General features: G+C 32.0%; 2 protein-coding genes across 12 annotated transcripts in view; one reads left to right on the top strand and one right to left on the bottom strand.

Annotated features, from left to right (window-relative positions):
* LOC122524188 (retinoic acid receptor RXR) overlaps positions 1 to 16,915 on the bottom strand; it is a 41,664-nt gene extending 24,749 nt beyond the window's left edge. For 4 of the 9 annotated variants that reach the window (XM_043646308.1, XM_043646311.1, XM_043646307.1 and 1 more), the window contains exon 1: positions 3,695 to 3,920. Coding sequence is in view for 1 of the 9 variants with exons in the window: in XM_043646315.1 (XP_043502250.1) it covers positions 16,413 to 16,431 (19 nt within the window). In the remaining 8 variants the exon portion in view is untranslated. Of the gene's footprint in view, positions 1 to 3,417; positions 3,437 to 3,694; positions 3,921 to 9,233; positions 9,311 to 16,412; positions 16,652 to 16,814 lie in introns of those variants that run through there. The other 5 variants (XM_043646316.1, XM_043646315.1, XM_043646310.1 and 2 more) reach the window with 5 other exon arrangements.
* On the top strand, positions 4,783 to 21,527 carry LOC122524185 (transcriptional protein SWT1-like). 3 transcript variants are annotated; one of them, XM_043646294.1, is made up of 13 exons: positions 4,783 to 4,840; positions 17,475 to 17,600; positions 17,799 to 18,606; positions 18,706 to 18,846; positions 18,939 to 19,165; positions 19,259 to 19,516; positions 19,606 to 19,827; positions 19,937 to 20,194; positions 20,288 to 20,480; positions 20,555 to 20,673; positions 20,758 to 20,915; positions 21,009 to 21,149; positions 21,263 to 21,527. In XM_043646294.1, the coding sequence occupies exons 3-13, from the start codon at positions 17,808 to 17,810 to the stop codon at positions 21,486 to 21,488; spliced, it is 2,742 nt and encodes a 913-aa protein (XP_043502229.1). In that variant the 5' UTR covers positions 4,783 to 4,840; positions 17,475 to 17,600; positions 17,799 to 17,807; the 3' UTR covers positions 21,489 to 21,527. The 3 variants fall into 3 exon arrangements, with proteins under 3 accessions (XP_043502229.1, XP_043502227.1, XP_043502228.1); XM_043646292.1 differs by lacking the exon at positions 4,783 to 4,840 and adding an exon at positions 17,018 to 17,177 and having other exon boundaries at positions 17,341 to 17,600; XM_043646293.1 differs by lacking the exon at positions 4,783 to 4,840 and having other exon boundaries at positions 17,184 to 17,600; positions 18,709 to 18,846.
* Positions 21,528 to 21,539: the final 12 nt, after the last annotated feature.

Below are 21,539 nucleotides of genomic sequence, written 5' to 3'. Positions count from 1 at the left end.
AAGAAAATCAAATCAAAAAAGGGAGGAAAGAGATGGGGGAGTATAGAAAAATAGAAAAAAAATTATATATAGAGAAAGGGAGGATAAAAGAAAGAATTGTATTTTCTCGCACCAAGAGGTACGCTTTATAACCGAGGGAAAATTTATTGTCTATATCAACGTAAAATGTTCTCTGTTCTTGTCTGACCTCGAGAGAACTGCGCAGAAACGACCTAGACTGAATTTGGCAACGAGCTGGCCAGACTGCACGCCTGATATTCTCTCCTCTTTCCTCTCTCCTCTCCTCTCGACTCCTCTCTTCTCTTCTCTTCTCTTCTATCACCGCTATCTATTCTTTTTATCTCTTTTACTTTTTTACTCTCTCTCTCTCTGTCTCTCTTTTTCTCGTGACGACAACGCGAGAGAAAAATGTCTCGATTGCCAGTTCTTTTTCTATAATCTCACACCCTCTCATATATTTTTGGTTTCTTTTCAATTTTTAAGAAAGATTTATTTTTTCGCTAAATTTTTCATCCTTTCAAACGTTATTATTTATCCTCTTTCAAATCCTACTACCTACCTCCTACCATCAACAATTTTTACAGATCTTTTTTTTACAGAAAATTGTTCATCTCACTGGAGTTGTTATTTTAATCTTCGTCGTTATTTTTAATCGACTCATTTTTCTACCTCCCCCCCCCCTTTCCCATAATTTTAAAACATGTTTTATATGTTTCTGAAATTTCTTTTCTTCTCGATCGTTTTTAATCGACTAATTTTTTTCCAAGAATTTTTGAGATAGTTTTCGAAGATTTTCATTTTAGAGGGGAGGGGGGAGGATTTATTATTTTTCGTAATAAATTTCGAATGAATTAACGAATTACGTTAATGATAAAATGACACTAAAGCCATGATAGAAATAATTAGACTCATAAATTTAAATTAATAATCGAAGAAACTATCAACGGGTACTATCACAAATACGAGGGTAGGGAGACTTTTACTACTATGTCGTTAAGATTCCCGACAGTCAACGAGGAACTATCAAACGTGTAACTCCAGAAAGTACTATCGTGTATCGTAATAATCCACTATGATTCGTGATGACGATAGATCGAAACGACGAAGATTATTTCATAGAAGAAGTAATTCAAATAAAAATGGGATATAATAACGTGCAATTTATTTTATTGCATTCTTGAACATGAACACAAACGCGTATATACGCACAATCATTTGTCAATTAGAACAAATTCTTCGCTCTAATTTATCGTTAGTCGTCTATAAGAAATGTTTACTTTTTTCAAAATATTTTTGGAAATAATATGAAAGCAGGAAAAAATAAAATCAAACATATTTCTCGAAGACAAACACGCACATTCACACACACACATATACACAACACACAATGCATAAAATCACCTATCAATTGAACTAAATATTTGTTATTTTTTTTGATAAATTCTCTTGGAGAGGAAAAGAAATTAAAAAAAAATAAGAACAGCGAAAAATAAAAAGAAATAATTAAAACGAGATAGAAACGACGATTGGAAGGTACGGCATTGCGTGAGATTCACGTTGAATGTCATCCGAGAGCATTGATTTTAAACAACGAGCCTCAACTATCCGCGAAGGTTACTTGCATTTTAACCAATCGGATCGTAGAATGCGCAACACACGTGCGCCACGTTAATGCTACTCTGCTACTGTTGCTACTGCTACTTCACCATAACCATCATCACCGTCATCATCATCATCATCATCATCATCATCATCATAATCATCATTACTACATTCGAGGAGTAGCAAGATGCGCGTCGCAAAATGCCGCGAATGGAAGTAACCGCACAAGTTTCTATCCCTTTTACGGCCTTTTTTATTCTTTTTATATGATTTTCGTTGTTGTTCGTTTTATTAGCCCCAAACAAGGACATCTGGCAGCCCGAAAAATGAACCAAAGTAAATTGAATAACTCGATCCTTCGAGAACGATCATCCAATTCCTCGTAACGCGTGTTAATTAATGAATTAATTAAGTAAATGAAAATAAATGAAGTCATTCGAATTTATGTTAAGATTTTTCAAAAGTTCACACTTTTGCGTGAACATTTTTTCATGAATTCTTAAAAGGAAAAAGAGAAAAATGTAACACGTAATAGCAGATGATTGCAAAGAACCTGTAAATTGTCTCCCCCCCTTGTTTCTTTTTTCTTACGTTATTATTTCAGTGATTTTTTTTTTCCTTGTCTTCGTAAATCGAATATACGACATAAAAGGATTTCGAAGTATAAGAGAAGAACTAAATGTCGTAGTAGTATTAGTATTAGTAGTAGTAGTAGTAGTAGCAGCAACGAACGTTTCAGTAAAACGTTTACAAAGAGAGAATCATCTGGAATTGCTTATCGTCCCAGCATCTTGCAAATTATCTTTGAACATACGTACACGCGACGTTTGTTAAGTTCCACGAGAGAAAGAGAATTTATAAGGAAAGAAGATGAAGAAAAATAAAATTGAGAAAAAAAAAAAATGAAGAAAATCAAAATAAAAATATCTTCAAAGAGAGAAAGACAGTTCACTGTCACGCGAAAGTTCGTTCTAGATAAAAACAACACGACATCCAATCAGAATGCACTCTCGTCGTGCACTCTCTACAAATATCTCGTTTTTTATTTCTATCTCGTGTACGAATTATAAAATCATTCTTTTATTCTATCTCATTATTACATTTTTAATATTCTTAAGGAATAAACGAGAGTAACAAACGATCGTTTCGAATGTAACAACATATCACTCGTGATAAATGCACACATATCTTTCACGATTGAAATCACGAAACCTTTCTGACTGACCGTGACTAGTGCAACGAGAATATATATATATACACACGTATAAACCCACACCCACACGTACGCGTAGATTTATATACACAATTTTATTGAGCTAAGAGAAAATCGTAATAGTGTTTTCCTTTCGATTCGATAATCAAGAATGTTTCTTTTTTTTTTTTTTTTAAGTTTAAAGAGAAAGAGAAATAATACTATAATACTATTATGAAATTATTTATAGAAATACGAATGCATATATCATTGCAATATTTCCCTTTCGTTATTTTATATATATTATGTATATTAAAAGTACATATATGAATATTATAATAGACAGAGCATTAATTCTTAAATTTGCTATTTTAAATAATTTCCGATATTAAATAATATTTATTAGGAAAAGAAAAAAAAACAGAAATTTAATCTAGCACCTTATACGTTGAATAAAATAAATGCATTTTACGTATACACAAATATCATATTAGATATATAATTTATATAATATTAAAATTTGCCTAATAATCAAACTTGTCACTTTTAAACGATCACCGATTGAAAAGAATTTTAATAGAAAACAAAACAAACAAGAAAATAAACAAATAAATTAAACTAACCGATCAATTTAAATCGAACGAATGCACTCACATAAATAATATCTTTCATCTAAATTACAAATAATTTTTTAAGACTACATGCCATTCCCAAATATAAATAATTTAGATATAAACAAACAAAAAATAGAACAAAACGCGTGCAATTCGTATAGAATGAATGCACTTCGTATAATATATGCCTGTAATATTCTTCCACACCCTACCTCCCTTCCCTTCCCACCCTTCCCTCCCTCCCACTCCTGCCCCACTCTCCCTAAAAAATATTTACGAGTAATACCTCTCAATCGCGTTTTAAATAATACGGACGATAGTTTATGCGTTTATAACGTGATGAGGGCAGGGGGGGTGGGCGGCGTGGGGAAAGGGGTTTAAAAAGGGGAAACAACACTCCTCGCGTGTTCGTTTGTACGAAGCAAGAGCTTCACCGAATGAACCGACCGAGAGACCGACCGACCGACTGACTGACTCGGAGATGCACGGCGCTAAAGGCACCCGAGTGCCAGCCGGCCGGTCTGCCTCTCTGCTGTTGCATGTGAGCGTGAGCATGAAGGCTAACGGGGGAGGGGGAGGGGGAGGAGGTGGAGAAGGTGGAGGAGTCGGAGGAGGACGTAGCCTAGATGGGGAGGGGGATTGATGTTAGAGAGGGGGTGGTGGAGGAGGTAGTCGACCAAGAAGAGGTGAAGAGCAAGAGGAGGAACAGCAGGAGGAGGAGGAGGACGGAATTACGAGGACGAACATGAGGGGCGGGGAAGGGAGACGGACCCATAGTCCCGCCCGACTAGTAACGTTCCGTCTCTACTTGCTGCACACCCACGCTTTTCTTTCTCTCTCGCTCGCTCTTCCTTTCTTTTTTGGCTATATCATTTTCTCATTCTTACTATTATTTTTTTGTCGAGGCTTTTCTTTAGAGAGAGAGAGAGAGAGAGAGAGAGAGAAGGACCGTACATTATTATTTTTTCTTTCGTACATTCGTTTTATTAACTTTTTCTTACGGTATTGTCTCTATTTTCTCTTTTATTTTCTTTTTTTTTTCTTACATTTTTCTTTTCTCTCATAACATCGTTCGCCCGTTTCTAACGCATTCCCCACCCACGCCTATACAGTATTTTTTTTTAGATCGTAAGTTTCGTTAGTTTCTCGTTGAAATGAAAGTAGTTGTTCTCTTTCGTTGCAACGAAAAATGCATTCACTCGAAGATCATCGAGTTTGCGTATGCATCGCATTTTCTTACATCTTTTAGTATAGCGAGCAGCTCCTCTTCGTGTAACACGCGTACGGTCATGCATTTATAAAGAAAGAAAGAAAGAAGATGCGAATGTGTGAGGGAAAGAAAGAGAGAGAGGGGGGGAGGGGGAGGGAGGTTGCATTACATTGCCGTCGACGAGGAGCTTAGGAGTCAAGTTCTAGTGCATGGCCGAAACGGGTGAGTCGTCTTCTCCCTCCATTTCTCACTCTTTCTTTCTATCCCCATCTCTCTCCCTCTCTCTCTCTTTTAACTCTACCGTGTGAGCACATTGAAGTGTGGTGGGATAGAAAGAGAAATAACAGGAAGAGAGGGAAAGAGAAAAAGAGGGAACGGAAGGAAAAGGAAAGAAGCTCGATCGTATTTCAAATGAATCAGTTTGTATATTAATAAACATTATTTTTCAGTACACTCGTACGATACAAAAATTTCGTAATAAAAATAATAATTATTATTATTAAACAAAATTTCTTGTATATACGCGTCAATGTATTTCGTTCAACGATTAGTTTGTAATAATTTATAGAACAGGAATGTACGCATAGGAGAGGGGGAAGAAAATGATATTTATAATTTAAATAATGTGTCCGATATGAAGAATATATGTGAGAATGTTTACGTTCGTATAATACGATGATCTGGATGCATTTTTATATTTTGTGTTCTTTTTATTTTTTATTTTTTATTTTTTAACAAGAACGCTTTAAAAGTCGGCATTTCAAAGCAAAATCGAAAGCGTGTATGCATGTCCGGTGTAACGACCTTAGAGTTTACGTTAGACGTAAACAAAACAGAGACTCCTCGTGCTTTCGACCCCGAGTTCTCATCGTCGTTTGCACAATCCCCTTCAGTATTCCTCTATCTTTGATCGTGTCAACATCATCTCGCAGATATCTTTTTCTATCTTTGTTCGTTTTTTTATTTTTATAATATCTCGCTCGTCAGAGGGATTAATTAATTGTTTCATTCAATTTTCTAATGCATGTGCATGCAAACAGTGACGATTAGAAGAGTATATCGATTTGAACTAAATTTATTTCCAATACCTTTCGAAAATTTTAAAAAGAAATTATATATAGAGAATCTCATGAAAACGTTATAATCAAATTCATTAGAAACATTGTTCTTTGACGATGTATAAATATTAAAAAATGTTTTTAATATGTTGTCTCCTTATGCTGCAACCTCCAACGTAACGAGATTCGAAAATCGATAATACTCGCGATGTAAGATTAATATTCTAAATAATTCAAGTATTATCGAGATAATTGGCTGCCTCTTTTATAATTCCTTTTTTATATTATCTCATTTTTATGTGAAGTACATGTAATCTATATAAATGAATTCTTTATTTTGACGTAACGTAATAAAACTTTACATAATAGCATTTTTATCTTAACGTGTTTGTTACGATCAAGACTTGTAGAAGACAACGAGCCAGACACAACAACATTTTTTATCGATACGAAGATAAGAGAACGCATATTATTTCATTTAAAAAAAAAAATATATATAGGTCATTTTTTAATTATTCTCTTGAAATTAACATTTTTCAAATCAATTCGTATATCATTTTATTAAACGTATGTTAACATACTGTATGAAATATTAATAATATCACTATCGTTCGTAGATAAAAAGAACAAGAAAATGTATATATAACGTTGCAGAACTGTTAAAAATATATTTTCTTTTTTCTTCTTTTTTTTCTTTTGTCAATTTTAGAATCACGAGATTCTTCGTTCCACTGCATATGTACATATGCGTGTATAAATTTAGAAACGATTCCTCACAGTATACAGTCTTTCTTTCCGCTTCTGCGCGTGGATCGGTCATAAGTAGTTAGTCCTCAAGGTCAGACACCTACATATTCGTCTGTCCATGCGATTCCATTTCTACTTACCACGTTATGTTTTTCGTCTCAATTATACTTTTTAACGTTTCTCGTAAATAATTATATATATATATATGTTTTGAATAAAATTAAATGAAAAGAAAAAAAAAGAAAAAAGTCAAATTAAATGAAAAGAAAAGTCATAAGTAGTCAGTGGTCAAGATCAGACACTTATGTATTCGTAACGAACGGTGGTGCGTCTGCCCATATAATTACTTTACTACTTACTACGTTGCGTTTTTCGTGTAAACACTAATTTCTACATTTTTTATTTATATAATAAGCGTATTTTGGTTAAAATATAAATGAAAAGGAAAATTAAAAGTCAAAGGAAGTCGAAATGTTGAAGGAAGAAATTTATTATTTTTTATTGCGGTCTTTCGAAATCGAACAAAAACGAAGGAAGAAGAAGAAGAAGAAGAGGAGGAGGTCTAAAAGAAGGAAACGAGGGGAGAAATAGAAGGCAAAAAAAGAGAAAAAGAAAAAAAGATTTTGGCTGCAGCTGTTTCGTCTGGTCGTAGTTTGCACAATGCAAAATTCGGGTTTCTAATTCTAAAGAGAGCACCAATCAGACGGGCTATTGTTCACGCGTGAACACTCGAAAAATCTTTCTCTTTCTTCTAGTTCTTAATCGCTCGTTTGAATTCTAATAAGCGAGGAAACTACGTACCGATTGTTCGACGTACGCGTATTAGTAAAATACATACACGAGTTATAGTTAGTTAGTTGAAAAGGGACGAACCGTTGGATTATTATTATAATTATTATTTGTATTTTTCTAAAGCCGAGTATTAGAACGTAAAAAATCGAATGTCAAAAACGTATAACGGATTTGTTTCGTAATATTCATAATATAAATAACAAAATGATTAAAAAATCACAAATTAATTTTATAACGTAATAATTTAGTAATCTTCTCGCATTAGTAATCGCGGATAAAATTTATTCGTATTAATATATCGGCAATATACTGTAATAAAAAATAATAATAATAATAATAATAATTCTTTCAGTCATTCATAGAGAAAAAATTTAAAAAATCCAAGAGAGAAAGAGAGAACATTGCAATCAAATTTTTGTTCAACGTAATAACAATTAATAAAAAGGAACGGATGGTAGAGATATATTATATCGTATTTTCTCTTTCCCTCCCCCCTCTCTCTCTCTGAAAGTCAGTCGCACGTTTATGCGATGTGTCATTAAATGCAAACCACATGAGTTATGGAAGCATCAGGAAGGCTAGAAAGATATCGAGATGGCGGTTGGTTGGTTGGTTGGTTGGTTGATCGGTTGATCGGTTGATCGGTTGATCGGTCGTATGCATGATCAAGCACGTTAACGCAAGCTAGCTAGCTAGCTAGCAAGCGCATGCACGCATCGTGTTATAAATAATGCTCGTTTATAAGGAACGAGACGAGAGAAGGATGATCAATCGGTTTCCCGAGTGGGGACGACGAGAAAAGGCGAGTAAAACAGTCAAGGTCGACGCATAATTTCGTCGCATTGCGACGTAGCCCAACGTACACAATCCTCTTCTTCTATTTCTTCTACTTATCCTCTCACATTTTTTATTTTGTCTCAACCAAACGAATATACGTGTGACAATTTTTTATAAACATTTTTATTATTTTTTTTCTTTTTGTTTCTCAAATTTTGTTTTAACCTTTTCAAAACTCGAATGTAAGAGGAAAAGAAAAAATTCTTATTCGTCGTTTATTTCGTCGTTGAGAAGAGAGATATAAATTTACACTTTTATTTTTATTTCTTTTCTTTTTCTAATTGCATCATATAATGTTTTTATTTCTTTCTTTTCAAAAATTCGAGTATTGATAACAGGAACAAACGCTATGTCATTCGGTACGATCGGAATTTTTTAATTCGATAAATAAAATATGAATTTTTACGATGATCATTTTTTGATTTTATTCGTATCGTCGACAATTTGAATTCAATCGAAATTCTGGATAGTTAAGCAAATATATTGTAAGGATCGTTGTTAAACGATTGTAAAAACGGAACGAGCCCTTGAAATCCGTAAAAGGGAGTGTAATAAAAACAGGACAATTAAATCGAGATTCATAAATTCGATCGAAAACGAAGAGATTTAGATTCCAATTAAAATTTCTAAGTTCGACCTGATACGAGTATGGTTAATCAAGATTCAAACACTATGATATGAAACGAGATCTATGGACATCTTTAATGTATGCGCATATTTTATTGAAAGAACCAGATTGCAACGGCCTAAATACAATTTTATTTAGAAACATGTATAAATGCGTACCAACGTACGTGTTTGTGTGTGTGTGTGTGTGTGTGTGTATGTAGGTATATGTAACCGTAAACGCACATTCCATACTTTTTCACAAGAAAAAATCATAAATCGTAACACAGATCCAATTATTAGTAGTATCGAATAGAAAAATCATTTATTAAAAAATCATTATCTTTCGTTATAAAATTTATCTTAGTTGTTTTTTTAAATAACAAAACAAAGTTCGTTCGAATTCTTTTTGCGTAACAACGAACGTTACTTTATTTCAATTTTTTACTTTATATTTTTTGTTTTCATTTGTTTTAATTTTATTAAAAAGATAATATATTTTATTAAAAGATAATCTATATAGACAATGTGAACACACTTTCAGAATTACACGGATCGTAAAAATAGTTACTTACAAGGCAGAAGGACGTATTAATAACGTGCTGTGATTGAGATCGGTCGTTCGTTAAGATGATGGTACGCTTAAACTCACCTGAAAAACAAAAAGAGAGATCGTTCAATTAATTATTATATTATTTTTATTTTGTTTTTTTTCTGTTTATTATTTTTACGTTTCTATTTTCAATGTTATAAGAATACGCAAAACATTTGATTATTCTATCTATAAAAATATATATAAAAAAAAAAAATAGCTTACAACATTAGAACTGGGCCACCTTTACATAGACACACATATACACAGTAAGTAAAATGGCACACTAGCGCTATTTTGAATTCTAAACATGCAACGAGTCTACGGGACACGAATCGGAGGAAGTTAGAATTGTAAAAGATACAGTGGATGTAAAAAGTATTCCTTGATATATTGCTTTGATTTTTCTATTAAATTTATTCTTTATAATTTGTATTTACATAAATCATATTTTCTTAAATATTATACATATTAAAATAGTACATTAAATAATATTATAATTTCGCTCAAGTATATATATATATATATATATATTTGTTTAGCAATCATACATTTTTCTACAGATGCTACCTTTTCTATTATAGTACCTTTTCTATTATAGTAATACACAATGCAAGAAATATACATAATTAAAAAAACAATCGATAGATGGGACGAGTCGAAGAATTTACGGATACTTTTTATACTCACTGTAGACGAACAGTTAGATAGATAGAGATAAAAAGAAAAATAGAAAAAGAGAAAGAGAGAAAAGAGAAAGAGAAAGAAAGAAAGTTAAAAGAGGATACAGGAAAGATGAAAGAAAGAGAAGAATAACAAGTAGGTCAGTAGGTGAATCGTGCTAAACAGTACACAGGAGTGTCCTGACATTGACCCATATGTCTGCTTTGTGCACTCGGCTTCCTCTTTGCCCTTCTCCCTTCGAGTCTTCCACCCACCCCACTACCACCTCTACTACCCCTTTTCTCTCCCTTCCTTTCTATAACATCTTCCATCTTTCTCTAACTTTCAAGTGATGCCCCTCCAATGAACCGTTTCGCTTTCCAACCAATTGCATAGGGTTGGCCTCGCTTGCACTTAAAATGCACTTGCTTCCACTCTCTCTCTCTCTTTTTCTCTCTTTTTCTCTGTTCCACACCTCTCGCAACAGCACCCCATCCTACTTCTACTAAACTCAACGATCGATGCCATACCACCATTTTCTAATTCGATAAAAACTTATCGCCAATTCTCTTAAAGCGTAATGAAAAATACGAGATAAAGGATTTCTACTTTTAAATCATCGATTTCTATGTATATATATATTATATTATATTATATTGAAGTAGTAATAGCTTCCGTTTTAGAATACAAAAGAAGAGACACGTGCCGATAAATAATGCGACCTTTCCTCGTCGAGTTAATTACGGTACATACACATATGTATATTCATATTACGTATATAAATACGTATACATAGATATATATATATATATATATTATACATAATTGTCATACGTTTAATGATACAAAAGCTTGTTCTTTTAAATCATTTATATATTTTAACAGATACGTGTATTTTTAAAAACACGTATATTTTAATAAAAACCCATCGTGGTTTATTATGATAATAAGTAAATAAATAAAGTTAAAAAAATAAAAGAGAATAAAGTTAAAAGGTAGACAGATAAAAAGAGAAAGTAGAGGATAGATATAGAGGTTTGTAATTATTCATGCCCTTGGTAATTTGTCGAGCAGAAAGTCGAATGATAGATTTAAAAAAAAAAAAAGTTTCCGCTTAAAACAACAACTGCCTATCATGACCATCGTCGGTCAACGGAATCCAAGCGTTAAGAAAAAACAACACACATATATATACATACACATACGTTTATACGATATATATATTATATATTTATTATACAGATATAGTATAAAGATACGTGTGTAATATAATCGTACGCCAATTTTCAATATATTCTATCAAAGTCCCTTTTCAATCGACGTTATTTTTATTGCGTAGGAAGTGGCTCTGTTTGAAAACAACCATCGTCGTCGTAACTCGTCCGTAATTTTAAAAGTTCATCATATCCTCTTTCACATTGTTTTTTATTCAACGTGGGATGTTTTACGCGTGCATTCGTTCCTCGTTTACCATGGACGGTCAAGCTCATTCTCATTTCCTTATGAATTTTGCATTTTTCTTTATCTCATGTTTCCTTTTTTTTCTTCTTCTTCTTCTTCTTCTTCTTCTTTTTTCATCCTACGTAAATATCACGTAGAGGATTTATGACCGATATTTGTATTTTATTCCTTTTGCTTTTTTATCTTTTTTATTTTTCAATCGAGATTGATAATAAAATTGTTATATCTGTTTTTTTGTTTTAAAGGTATTTCGAAACTTTTTTTATTTGTATTTTTTTTTGTTTTTTAAATTGTTGAACAAATATAGAATGATGGAAACTACAATATTTGTTTCGTATTTATGCAACTTTTGTTTTACGACAAATACGATAGAAAGCAATTTCAGAGATCGTTTCGAATGTTTTCTCTTTTTATTTTTATTTACCATATTACTTTTATATTTGTGGTCAAATTTAATAATGAAATGTATCGTTTGTAATAACTGGACTTATGAGGGCCGCCATTTTGGTATTTATGAAAAAATATTTTATGGTATTTCTCGGAGCACTTTGTAGGATTATTCAAAGTGATTTTAATGGGTTTTCCTAATAACATGCGCAGTGATATATCGCACCCACGATGCTACTGGCGGTAATTATCAAACGTGTTTAATTAAAGCGACAAAGAGAGAGGCAGAGAGAGAGAGAGAGAAACAGCTTTTCGCCCAAGGTTAGAACATAGTACGCAACACGATCGTCCATTTTACATCCCACTAGAGAAAACTTTCCCTTAAGATTATTTGAAAAAACAAAAAAAAGAGAGAAACTCGAGTAAATGATTTATTAATAATATAATTTGGGATTTGTATAAAGAAATATTTTCTTATTTATTTAATTTAATTATTCTTCAAAATAAAAAGATCTCCGGGTAATTTCATTCTCTTTGTGAGAATGATAATACAATTTTTTCTCGATTTTATTAAATTCTCAGTGATTTCAATGAATGGTATTAGTCTTCGCGTTGAGTCTCACCACGTCGATGTTTAATTATTAATATTTTTGTATTAAGGATAAAAATGTGTAACAATTTATTTAAATATAATTTTAACTAATAGTAATTTAAATCGAATAAGTAACATAATATTTCATTTACGAACGAGGGAAAGAAACTTTTCCGCAATTTCGTAGCGATTATACTCGTTTGAAATGAATAAGTTACGGCATGATGAACACGTAAAAGAGAAAAAGCATAAAAGATAGAGAAAGAGAGAGAGAGAGAGAGGGAGAAAGAAAGAGGAAAAGGAGTGAAAACTCAAGGCAAAGTTTTCCATCATTTAACATCAAGGCTTGCCATAGAAAAACACGGAAGAGCCCTGCCTTTTCTTTCTTTCATCGGAATCGATAATATTCTCGATCGAAAATTATATTAGAAAAAGCACTCGAACGATTCTCATGCATACGTATGTATATATTACACATGGTGGAACATTTATAATGGAAAATATTCGAAATAATTTACGAACAATCATTTAAAAGCCAAAATTAACATATAAATTAATATTTATAGAAAAATTTGTCAAGCAAAATACGCGTTGAAATAATGTTTGCGCGAATAAGAATAATACATTATCATGCGCGCATCGATAAAACAAATGTCTAGAATTTAAATGTTCCACCCTGTATAAAGATATAAAAGCAGCAAAAATATCTTGGAAAGAATTTATTCATCTTTCTCCCATCGCAAGGATCAGCTCGTCTGGAATTGAAAAAAGTGGAAAGGGTGGAGGGGAAAGGGGAAGAAAAGGAAAGGAAAAAGAGGACGGGAGGGGGGAAAGGAATAAAAGGGGAAAGAAGCAAAAGATGAAGAGGAGGAGGAGGAGGAGGAAGAAGAGAAAAGAGAGGGAGAGGAAGCAAAAAAAAAATGGAAAGGATCGTCGAAGCGTGAACAGCTTAGCAACCTTGAAAGTTTGCAAGTAGGCGTGTCCCGTTCTGTAGCAGACCAATGTCAGTAGGTCGAGACAAACACTTGCCATGAGAACCTGGCGAGAATTGCGTAACGATTGCATAATTATATATGCTTCAGTATAGTGCCTACGATCGAGCGAACCGCGATCAATAAACCCGTTATACTCCTGCATCAAGAACGTATCATGATTCATTGTCGACCTTAGTGCATTGTGTCAACGTGTTCTTTTGTATCATCAACGAAGAAAAAAATAATTAAAAATGAAACAAAAAATATATCCAAAAAATCAGAGGAAAACAAAAAATTATATTATTTAGTCATCCCAAATTTCGATAAATCTTTTTGGATTTGGTTAAATTTATTATTATATTAGATAATCGATTTGATCAGAAATTACATATATCTCGTCGAATATTTAACGAGATGATCCAAAAATAAACATGATCTTTTATAAAAAGCAAACAAAAAGTAGGAGAAACTATAATGTAATCAAATATTTTAAAATAACGTAAAAACCAACGGAGTCGACTTGAATAAAATTGAGTCGAGTCGAGTCGAGTTGGATAATCTTATCTCTTCTATCGCGAGTCATGCAAACTCTGGTAAAAAAATTGTTAAACCCACGCTAACGCAATTCTCTCTTTCTCTCTCTCTTGTACTTTTTTTTTACTTTAACTTTACGTAGAGTTGGTTCGAACGAGAGAGTTATAATAATTGCAGGACATCCTGAACGATAGGACACTCGAAATAATCTAAATAAGCAAGAGTATACACACATATATATATGTATTCGTATATGCATGCACAATTTCTGCCACCCACGTGAGATACTAATCTCCTGTTTTAATTATCATCATGAAAGAAAGGAAGAAGGAAAGAAAGAAAAAGAAAGTTACAAAGAAAGAGAGAGAAAACGAAAGAAAATTTCCAATTTATTTACATATGCACTTTAAACCTATAATACGCGAATACATGTGTCGGTAATAATAGGAATAAACTGATTGTTAGTCACAAAATGAAATAGAAATAAATAAATTTGAATATTTATTTTTATAATAAATATTATTTATATTATGAAATAGATGATAAAAAAAATAAATTGTTCAAATTATCTATACTTTTTTCTTTTTCTTTATTTTATTATATGTTGCAAAATTAAGATTACAAGAGGATAATTTTATCGACTCAAAAAGTTATTTGTGGTGGAAAGAATAAACGGAAAGCGAAGAAGGAACATTTATTTTTACCTGCGTGTTTGTACGCGTGTGTGTGTAAGAAAGAGAAGGAAGGTGGTAGAAAAAAGAAAGAAAAACAAAAGGATAGATATATGAAAGCTGCACAGTTCTTGTCCTTGGACTTATATAACGAGGAAGAGACTAACAGCTAAGAGAGAAAAGGAAGAATTGCAACAGAGAAGAAAGAAGAAGAAAAAAGATATGGAGGGTGGAGAACGAGAATTAAAGATGAAGGATAACGAGCTAAGGAGGGGACGATGTGATCACGTTCCACGGATAAAAGAATTTCGCCGAATTTCTTAGCTTCGGACTTCGGGCATTCCGCAACGTCCGGCCAACCATTTTGAAACGTCCGGCCAACTGCTGTAAATTCTTAGGTTTTTCTATGGAAATGAAATTAGAAGTGTTACAGAGGATGTAATTTTTGTAATAATAGTTTTTTACTCGTAGATATTCGAGGATTTTTTTTTACAACGATCTTCTTTATCGACCGAGATAATTGCACATTCTTTTTTTTTCATAATAAAAATTAATAATAATAAACCAAAATAGAATAGAAAATTGTTAAATAATATGAAACAATGGAATGGAAAAAGAACGTGTATTGTTTTATGCTTTTTTTTTTGAAACAACAAACAAAAAATAGTATATAAAAAAAAGATAGAGAACAAAAAAGAAAGGAGAAGAAGAAATTTAATTATTTTTTAATTGCAAAGAATAGAAAGAAATATTTGTAAAATATTTGAATACGTTCTCATAAGATGATTTAAATTGTTGATAATAATTTTCAAATTTCTTCCTGTGTAAATCATTAAAAAAAAAAAAACTTACATATAAACAATTAGATCCCCCATAGGCACCTGGAATTCAGTCAGCCGCCATGTCAGCGAGTAAAGAGGGTGTAGTATAAAAAGGGCAAACGTAAAATGAGAGAAAGAGAGAAAGAAAATAAGAGAGAGAGAGAGAGAAAGAGAGAGAGGTTGGGGTTAATCCTCGGGAACTTGAGGTAGGGCGTGCTCGAATACACGACAGGTGTCGCCACGTTACAACTAACGCCAAATGAAAACTCGTCTAAGGCAATAACAATACTCACGTGTCTTTTACGGAGTAAGCATGACGCTACGTATATAGTCTCTTTAAAAATATAATAAGATTTTTCTCATTTTTAATCTAAATTATACATTTAAATAGCTGCAAAAGAAAAAAAAGAAAATAAAATCATAAAACAGATAAAGTAAAAAAGAGATATATCGTCGAAGAAGTAAACCAAATATAGAAAAATGATAACAGGCCTCGATGATTTACAAAGAAATAGGAAAATGATAGATGACAGATGTAAAAGGAAAAAGAAAAGTGGAGATAAATAAAAAGAAAAAAAGGGATGGAAAGAAACGATCGGTAGTAGAACGTTGCTTGGTGTGTCAGTAAGAGAGAGGAGTGGTGTACAGTCGTGTTCAAAAGCGAAGATGCGAACGCATGACATAGATTCGATGCAGAAAGTAGAATTATATTTTTTTAACGGTAAGAGAGAAAGAGAGAGACAAAGAGAAACTCTCGTCCTCGGAACGCAGCAGCAATGCTGTAAGATAGAAAGAGAAAGAAAAAGAAAGAGAAAGAAAGAGAAAGAAAGATAGGTTTCTCGCAAATGGTTAGAAAGGAAATGTTATTTGATATATACCTCGTAATAAATAAAAGATAAAGGGCATCAAGGTAGAAATAAACGATGGAATCGCGCGAATGCGGTCACTGAACTAGTTCCGTTTCGACCCTGACACTGCCATTGCCCCCCCGGGGCCGTCGATTTGTGTCAGATGCTCTCAATATTGCCGCGATTTTCACGTCGAATACCGTTAACTCACCTCTCTCACTGGATTCCATTTCACAAGTATTAGTGTCACCTTCCTGGATTTATCGTACAGGATAATATCTTATTAGGAGAGCACGTGTAAATTATCGAATCGCGGTAATTTCGTCCGAGCGTTTAGCTCAAAATTCACCACGGTATAAACATGGCCGGTCGGGGCACTCTTGTCACACGCACGCTTTCTATATATGTAACCTGTGTTTAAGAGAAAGAGAGACAGAAACAAACCGAAAGAGAGAAAAAGAAAGAAAGAGAGAGAGAGAGAGACGAAGAGAAAAAGAGAAAGAGAGAGAGAGAGAGAGAGACGAAGAGAAAAAAAGAGAGAGAGAGAGAGAAAAAACAGAGAGAGAAAGGTCGTTGAACCTTTTTACCGAAGAAAAACTTCGACTAAGCTTACGTTTAACCTCTTCTACCGCCCGTTTCTTTTTTTCAACGCCCGAGAAAAACGGTCAAGTACCGTAGCTCGGTGGGTGCCACCTAAAAATAGATTGCGATTTCGGCGATTGTTTTGACTAACAATGTGCTTCCTAACCTACTCAAAGATGGCGCCATTTTAGATCCTTGGTAACCTCCAAAAAGTTTTATCTCCGTTAGTGTTGTTACTACACGTTCGATCGGAGCGCCATTTACTCAGATAGGAGATTGGTTGGTAATGTTTACTCTCAACCAATGGGATGTCATTATTTTACGGAAAACGCGCGCGCGCGACTACCTTTATTACGATGTTTCTATTATATTGGTTCAGCATACCAAGTAAATTGTACGTATAATAAGTAATACTCAATTACGATAGGATTAATAATATTCGAAATTTTGTTAGCCGTCGTGTTGTTTATATTTCTGATTGAATTTTCTTGTATTTTTTAATAACTTAGTATTTGTTCAATATTACATTTGATTTATTGATCCTGTTTTTGTCGTAGTACGACGATATATAATCGAAACATAGCATGTGTTTAACCTCTATTACTATTCAAGACGTAAATAAACATAGTTTATTACGTAGTGCATTTGAAGATTTTTTATTTGATATTCATTTGTTCATCTCAATATGAAGAAACATAATTTGCCGAAACATTGGATTGTTGTTAAATCGAAGACTCATCAGGATAGAGTTTATTATTTTAATATTAAAACCAATGAATCATCTTGGAATGAACCTACTGAGGATAATATAGACAAGGTAAGATTAATAATTGTATTATTATGCTTATGTATTAGATTGAGATATCATTTTATTACTTTATAATATTGTAACTAGTCTTCTATGAATTATGATATTCAAATCTGTATTATTTCAATTGTACATGTTCTATATATTAATTATTTATATGTACATATATGGATTAGATAATTTATTTATATTTATACATTTTTATAGACTCCCGATATGGAAACAGAAAGAACAAGGGAAAAGAAAATAAATAGCAGAAGTTCTATCGCATTGAGAAGTAAAACACCTGATCTTGAAGATAAAGATGTTAATAATAAAAGTAATGTACAAAAAATGTTAATACATAAACGAACTTTTAAAGAAAGTTCTCAAGAATTGAAAAGAAAAACACCTGACTTTGAAGATGAAGAAGTTAATAATAAAAGTAATGTGCGGCAAAAATTAGTAGCCAAACGTTTTAAACCTGTGCAGAATGTCGATACGCATCAAATGAAAGACCTTAGGAGGAAGATAGAACTTAAGAAAGAAAAAAGTAATAATAAAAATAGTTTCTTTACCAATTCTTTTAAGTCCGAAACCACATCGAGTAGAAGCAAGAAGATTGTAATATCAGAAACAACGACTTCTAAATCAGATAAACCGGAAACAGTTACTTCCAAATCAGAAACGATGACACCGCAAATGAGAGTTATTTATGAAAAATTACAAAAAAAGAATATGGAGAAGAAGGGGTCCAAACCATTAGAACCAGTCAACATTGCTAAGGATATCAATGTAGTTGACAACATTCAAAGTACGGTAAAAGAAAATAATAGAAGAAGCACAAGAAATACAAGAATAAGCATGGCGAAACCTTCTAGTTCAAGTCAAATTATGAGCCCTACTTCTAGAAATTCTGAACGTAATCTTACAGAAAATGTAAGTAAGAATTTCATGAGAACTAGTATGAAGAGGAAATTATCAAAAGAGTTAAGTCCTACAGATAAAAAGTACAAATCTGAGCTTACGACAACAGGTAATTATGATTGTTTTCTTATACAAATAATAAATGTATATGTTAACGATACTTTATTATAATTCTTATTGAGACTACATGATTCTTTTTTTTTTGAAGAAGAAGAAGAAAGTAAAACATCAAACGAGATTATAATCAACAGTAGTACAAGCGATATTTTCAAGAAAAATTTGGCTATGGACCGCATGGAGAAGTTAAGAAAATCAATAAATATTCAAACAAAAGATGAAAAAAATTCTGGTAAATTATCGTTAAGAGATGAGATTTGACTAACTGTAAAATATAGTTTTTACTTGAAAAATTTGACGTAACGTTTCAAATGTTAATTACAGAATTTCCTGATGTTTATAAAAACAGCGATACAAGGCACAGACATTTACATAATAGACTTCTATCTAATAAGATAATCCCCAATAAAGAAGAATTGCTAATGTCGGTTAAAACAAATATATTAGATCAATCTAATAATGAGTCATGTGACAATTTCGCAAACAAGTCTTCTTCTATTTATGAAGAAATGGATTGGGAGCCGTTGGAAGACGAAGAGATTACATTTGAGGTTATTATGTTAAATTTAATATAATAATCTTTCATTATTCAAACAGTAATTTATTTTTTATTGACATTCTACAAGAAATTCTCTCTCTTACAGGTACAAGCCGCAAGGATAAAATTATGTACCCAAAGCATAACAAATGAAAAATTACAGATAGAAGGAAATATTTTACAATTCCCATCTCAAGAAGAAAATGTTTTACAATTACCATCTCAAGAAGAAAACAAAATATTGTACATTGTTGTAGATACGAACGTCTTTTTATCGAATTTAAATGCAGTCATTGAAACTATGAATAGAAAGTTTATAACGTACAATAAACCAATTATTGTGATTCCATGGACTGTTATAAGAGTGAGTATAAGAAACATGTATAAATTATTTTAAAATTTTTTTACACATGAAAAATACATGTTTTATATTTTATTAATTTTATTTTATAGGAATTAGATTATTTAAAAGTAGCCAAATCTAAGAAAAGTTTGCGTGACCAATCCAGGAAAGCTATTCAATTCCTCAATAATCATTTCTCTGCTAAAGACCCACGCATAGTTGGTCAGACCTTACAGGATGTAATGAATAATAAACAAAAATTTGCTGCTGAATGTCCTGATGATGAGATTCTACAAGTTTGTTTACAAATTCGAGAAGCAGGAAAAGCTGTGGTACGTTAGATAAAAAATGACTTTTTCTTTAATATCTTTGATACATGTTTTTGTTTCTCTATGTATACAAAATTAGTTTATATATTCATGTATATATTTCTTAACACAGGCTTTATTATCGTACGACAAAAATCTTTGCAACAAAGCTATGATATCCGACATATTAGCACTTGGAAGGGACGATCCTCTTGAAAAAATAGATTACATATTTTCGAATAAGAATACAATATTAAATTTTCACGATATTTCCAATCCAAGGATGCAAGATGAAAGTTCGCAAGTTATTTCCGCTTTTCAAGAAGAATTACGTTATTTTAATGAATTGTACGAAGAGGTGGAATCTGTGATGCAAGAATTTCTTTCAGTGGTATGTATACTTTGTGCATCAGTATGTCTAAAATTTAGAAGAATAAGAATATTTTATATTCATGTTTTATACGAATGAAATTAATGATTACAGATAGTAAGTAAAGAAATGAAAAAGTTATATGACGAAACTTGGGAAAAGTATGTTATCGTAAAGCCACCTTGGACAGTTTTGTGCGTTTTAAAATGTGCCATTAAACATTGGATAGCTGCTACTAGCGAAGTATTCGACAGAGAAGCGTTAAATTATCTCAAAGAACTTTTAGAAATGTTTAAAGCGTTGTCAGGTCAGTAAAAATTTCATATTATGATCTTATCAATTAGATTGTGTATAGAGAACTAACGATTAATTCATTTTCAGAGGGTAGTCGAAGATTGAAAGACATTGTTCATTTATTGGATAAGTGTAGTGACTTGATTCAAACGATAAATATTAATAAATATTCTGAACTTATGACCAGAGCATTGAGTGCCATTCAAGTAATACTCATTCATAAAATTTGTTTTTTAATATAATTCAAAATTTTCTATATAATGTTAATAATCTTGTTTTGTTCATTATAGGATTTACAACAAAGATGTAATAATTATGAAATAAAGATATGTGAGAAAAAATTGCTTGAAAAGATCGGCAGGGAAAATGACGATACTAAACAAAAACATAGAGCAGAAGTCGCTTTTAATTATTTCGAGCACATCTATTCATATGCACGCGACTATGGGTAAACAAAAATTTATTTACGTAAATGAAAACAATTTTAAGAAATTTAAAAAAGTTTTTAATAAATCATTTTTATATATTTATTTTTTTTTAGTGGAATGGCTGCAAGTATCGTAGGGATGCCAAATAGTTTATTTTTTCAAACGCCAAATCCATTACCCACTCCTGATCACGTGATAAAAATTCAATCGGAACTGTCACGAAACGTCAATCATTTGTTACGTGCTCTGACCAAGTAAGTATAGAACAACATTTGAAACATATTTTATTTAGATTATTATTTGAAAAAGCAATTTTTAATACTTAAGAAGGTTTTTTATCGCTTTTTTCCCTTATTTATTTTTTTAGCTGTATACTAGAAATGGAAAATAGTTGTCTCGATCATAAAACATTGATCAATCTTTACCAAATATTGAAAAATTTTCTTCCTGAAAATACATTCAGAGAAGATCTGTCTCCTTTGGATCTATATTGTTGTTTAAAAGTTAAAGAAGACCAATTAAAACAGGGAATAAAGCAGCTACAAGAACTTTGTACACATTATTCCAAATTGTCAAGTTTCAGAAGCATGTAACTTGGTTTCTTCATTCGCAAACAAGGAAAAGAAAGAAAATGAAAGAAAAGA

Source organism: Polistes fuscatus, unplaced genomic scaffold, assembly GCF_010416935.1.
Source record: "Polistes fuscatus isolate 324 unplaced genomic scaffold, CU_Pfus_HIC Scaffold7, whole genome shotgun sequence".
Classification (NCBI taxonomy): domain Eukaryota; kingdom Metazoa; phylum Arthropoda; class Insecta; order Hymenoptera; family Vespidae; genus Polistes; species Polistes fuscatus.
The sequence above is the reverse complement of the archived record's forward strand: the minus strand, read 5'-3'. Positions and strand labels throughout refer to the sequence as shown.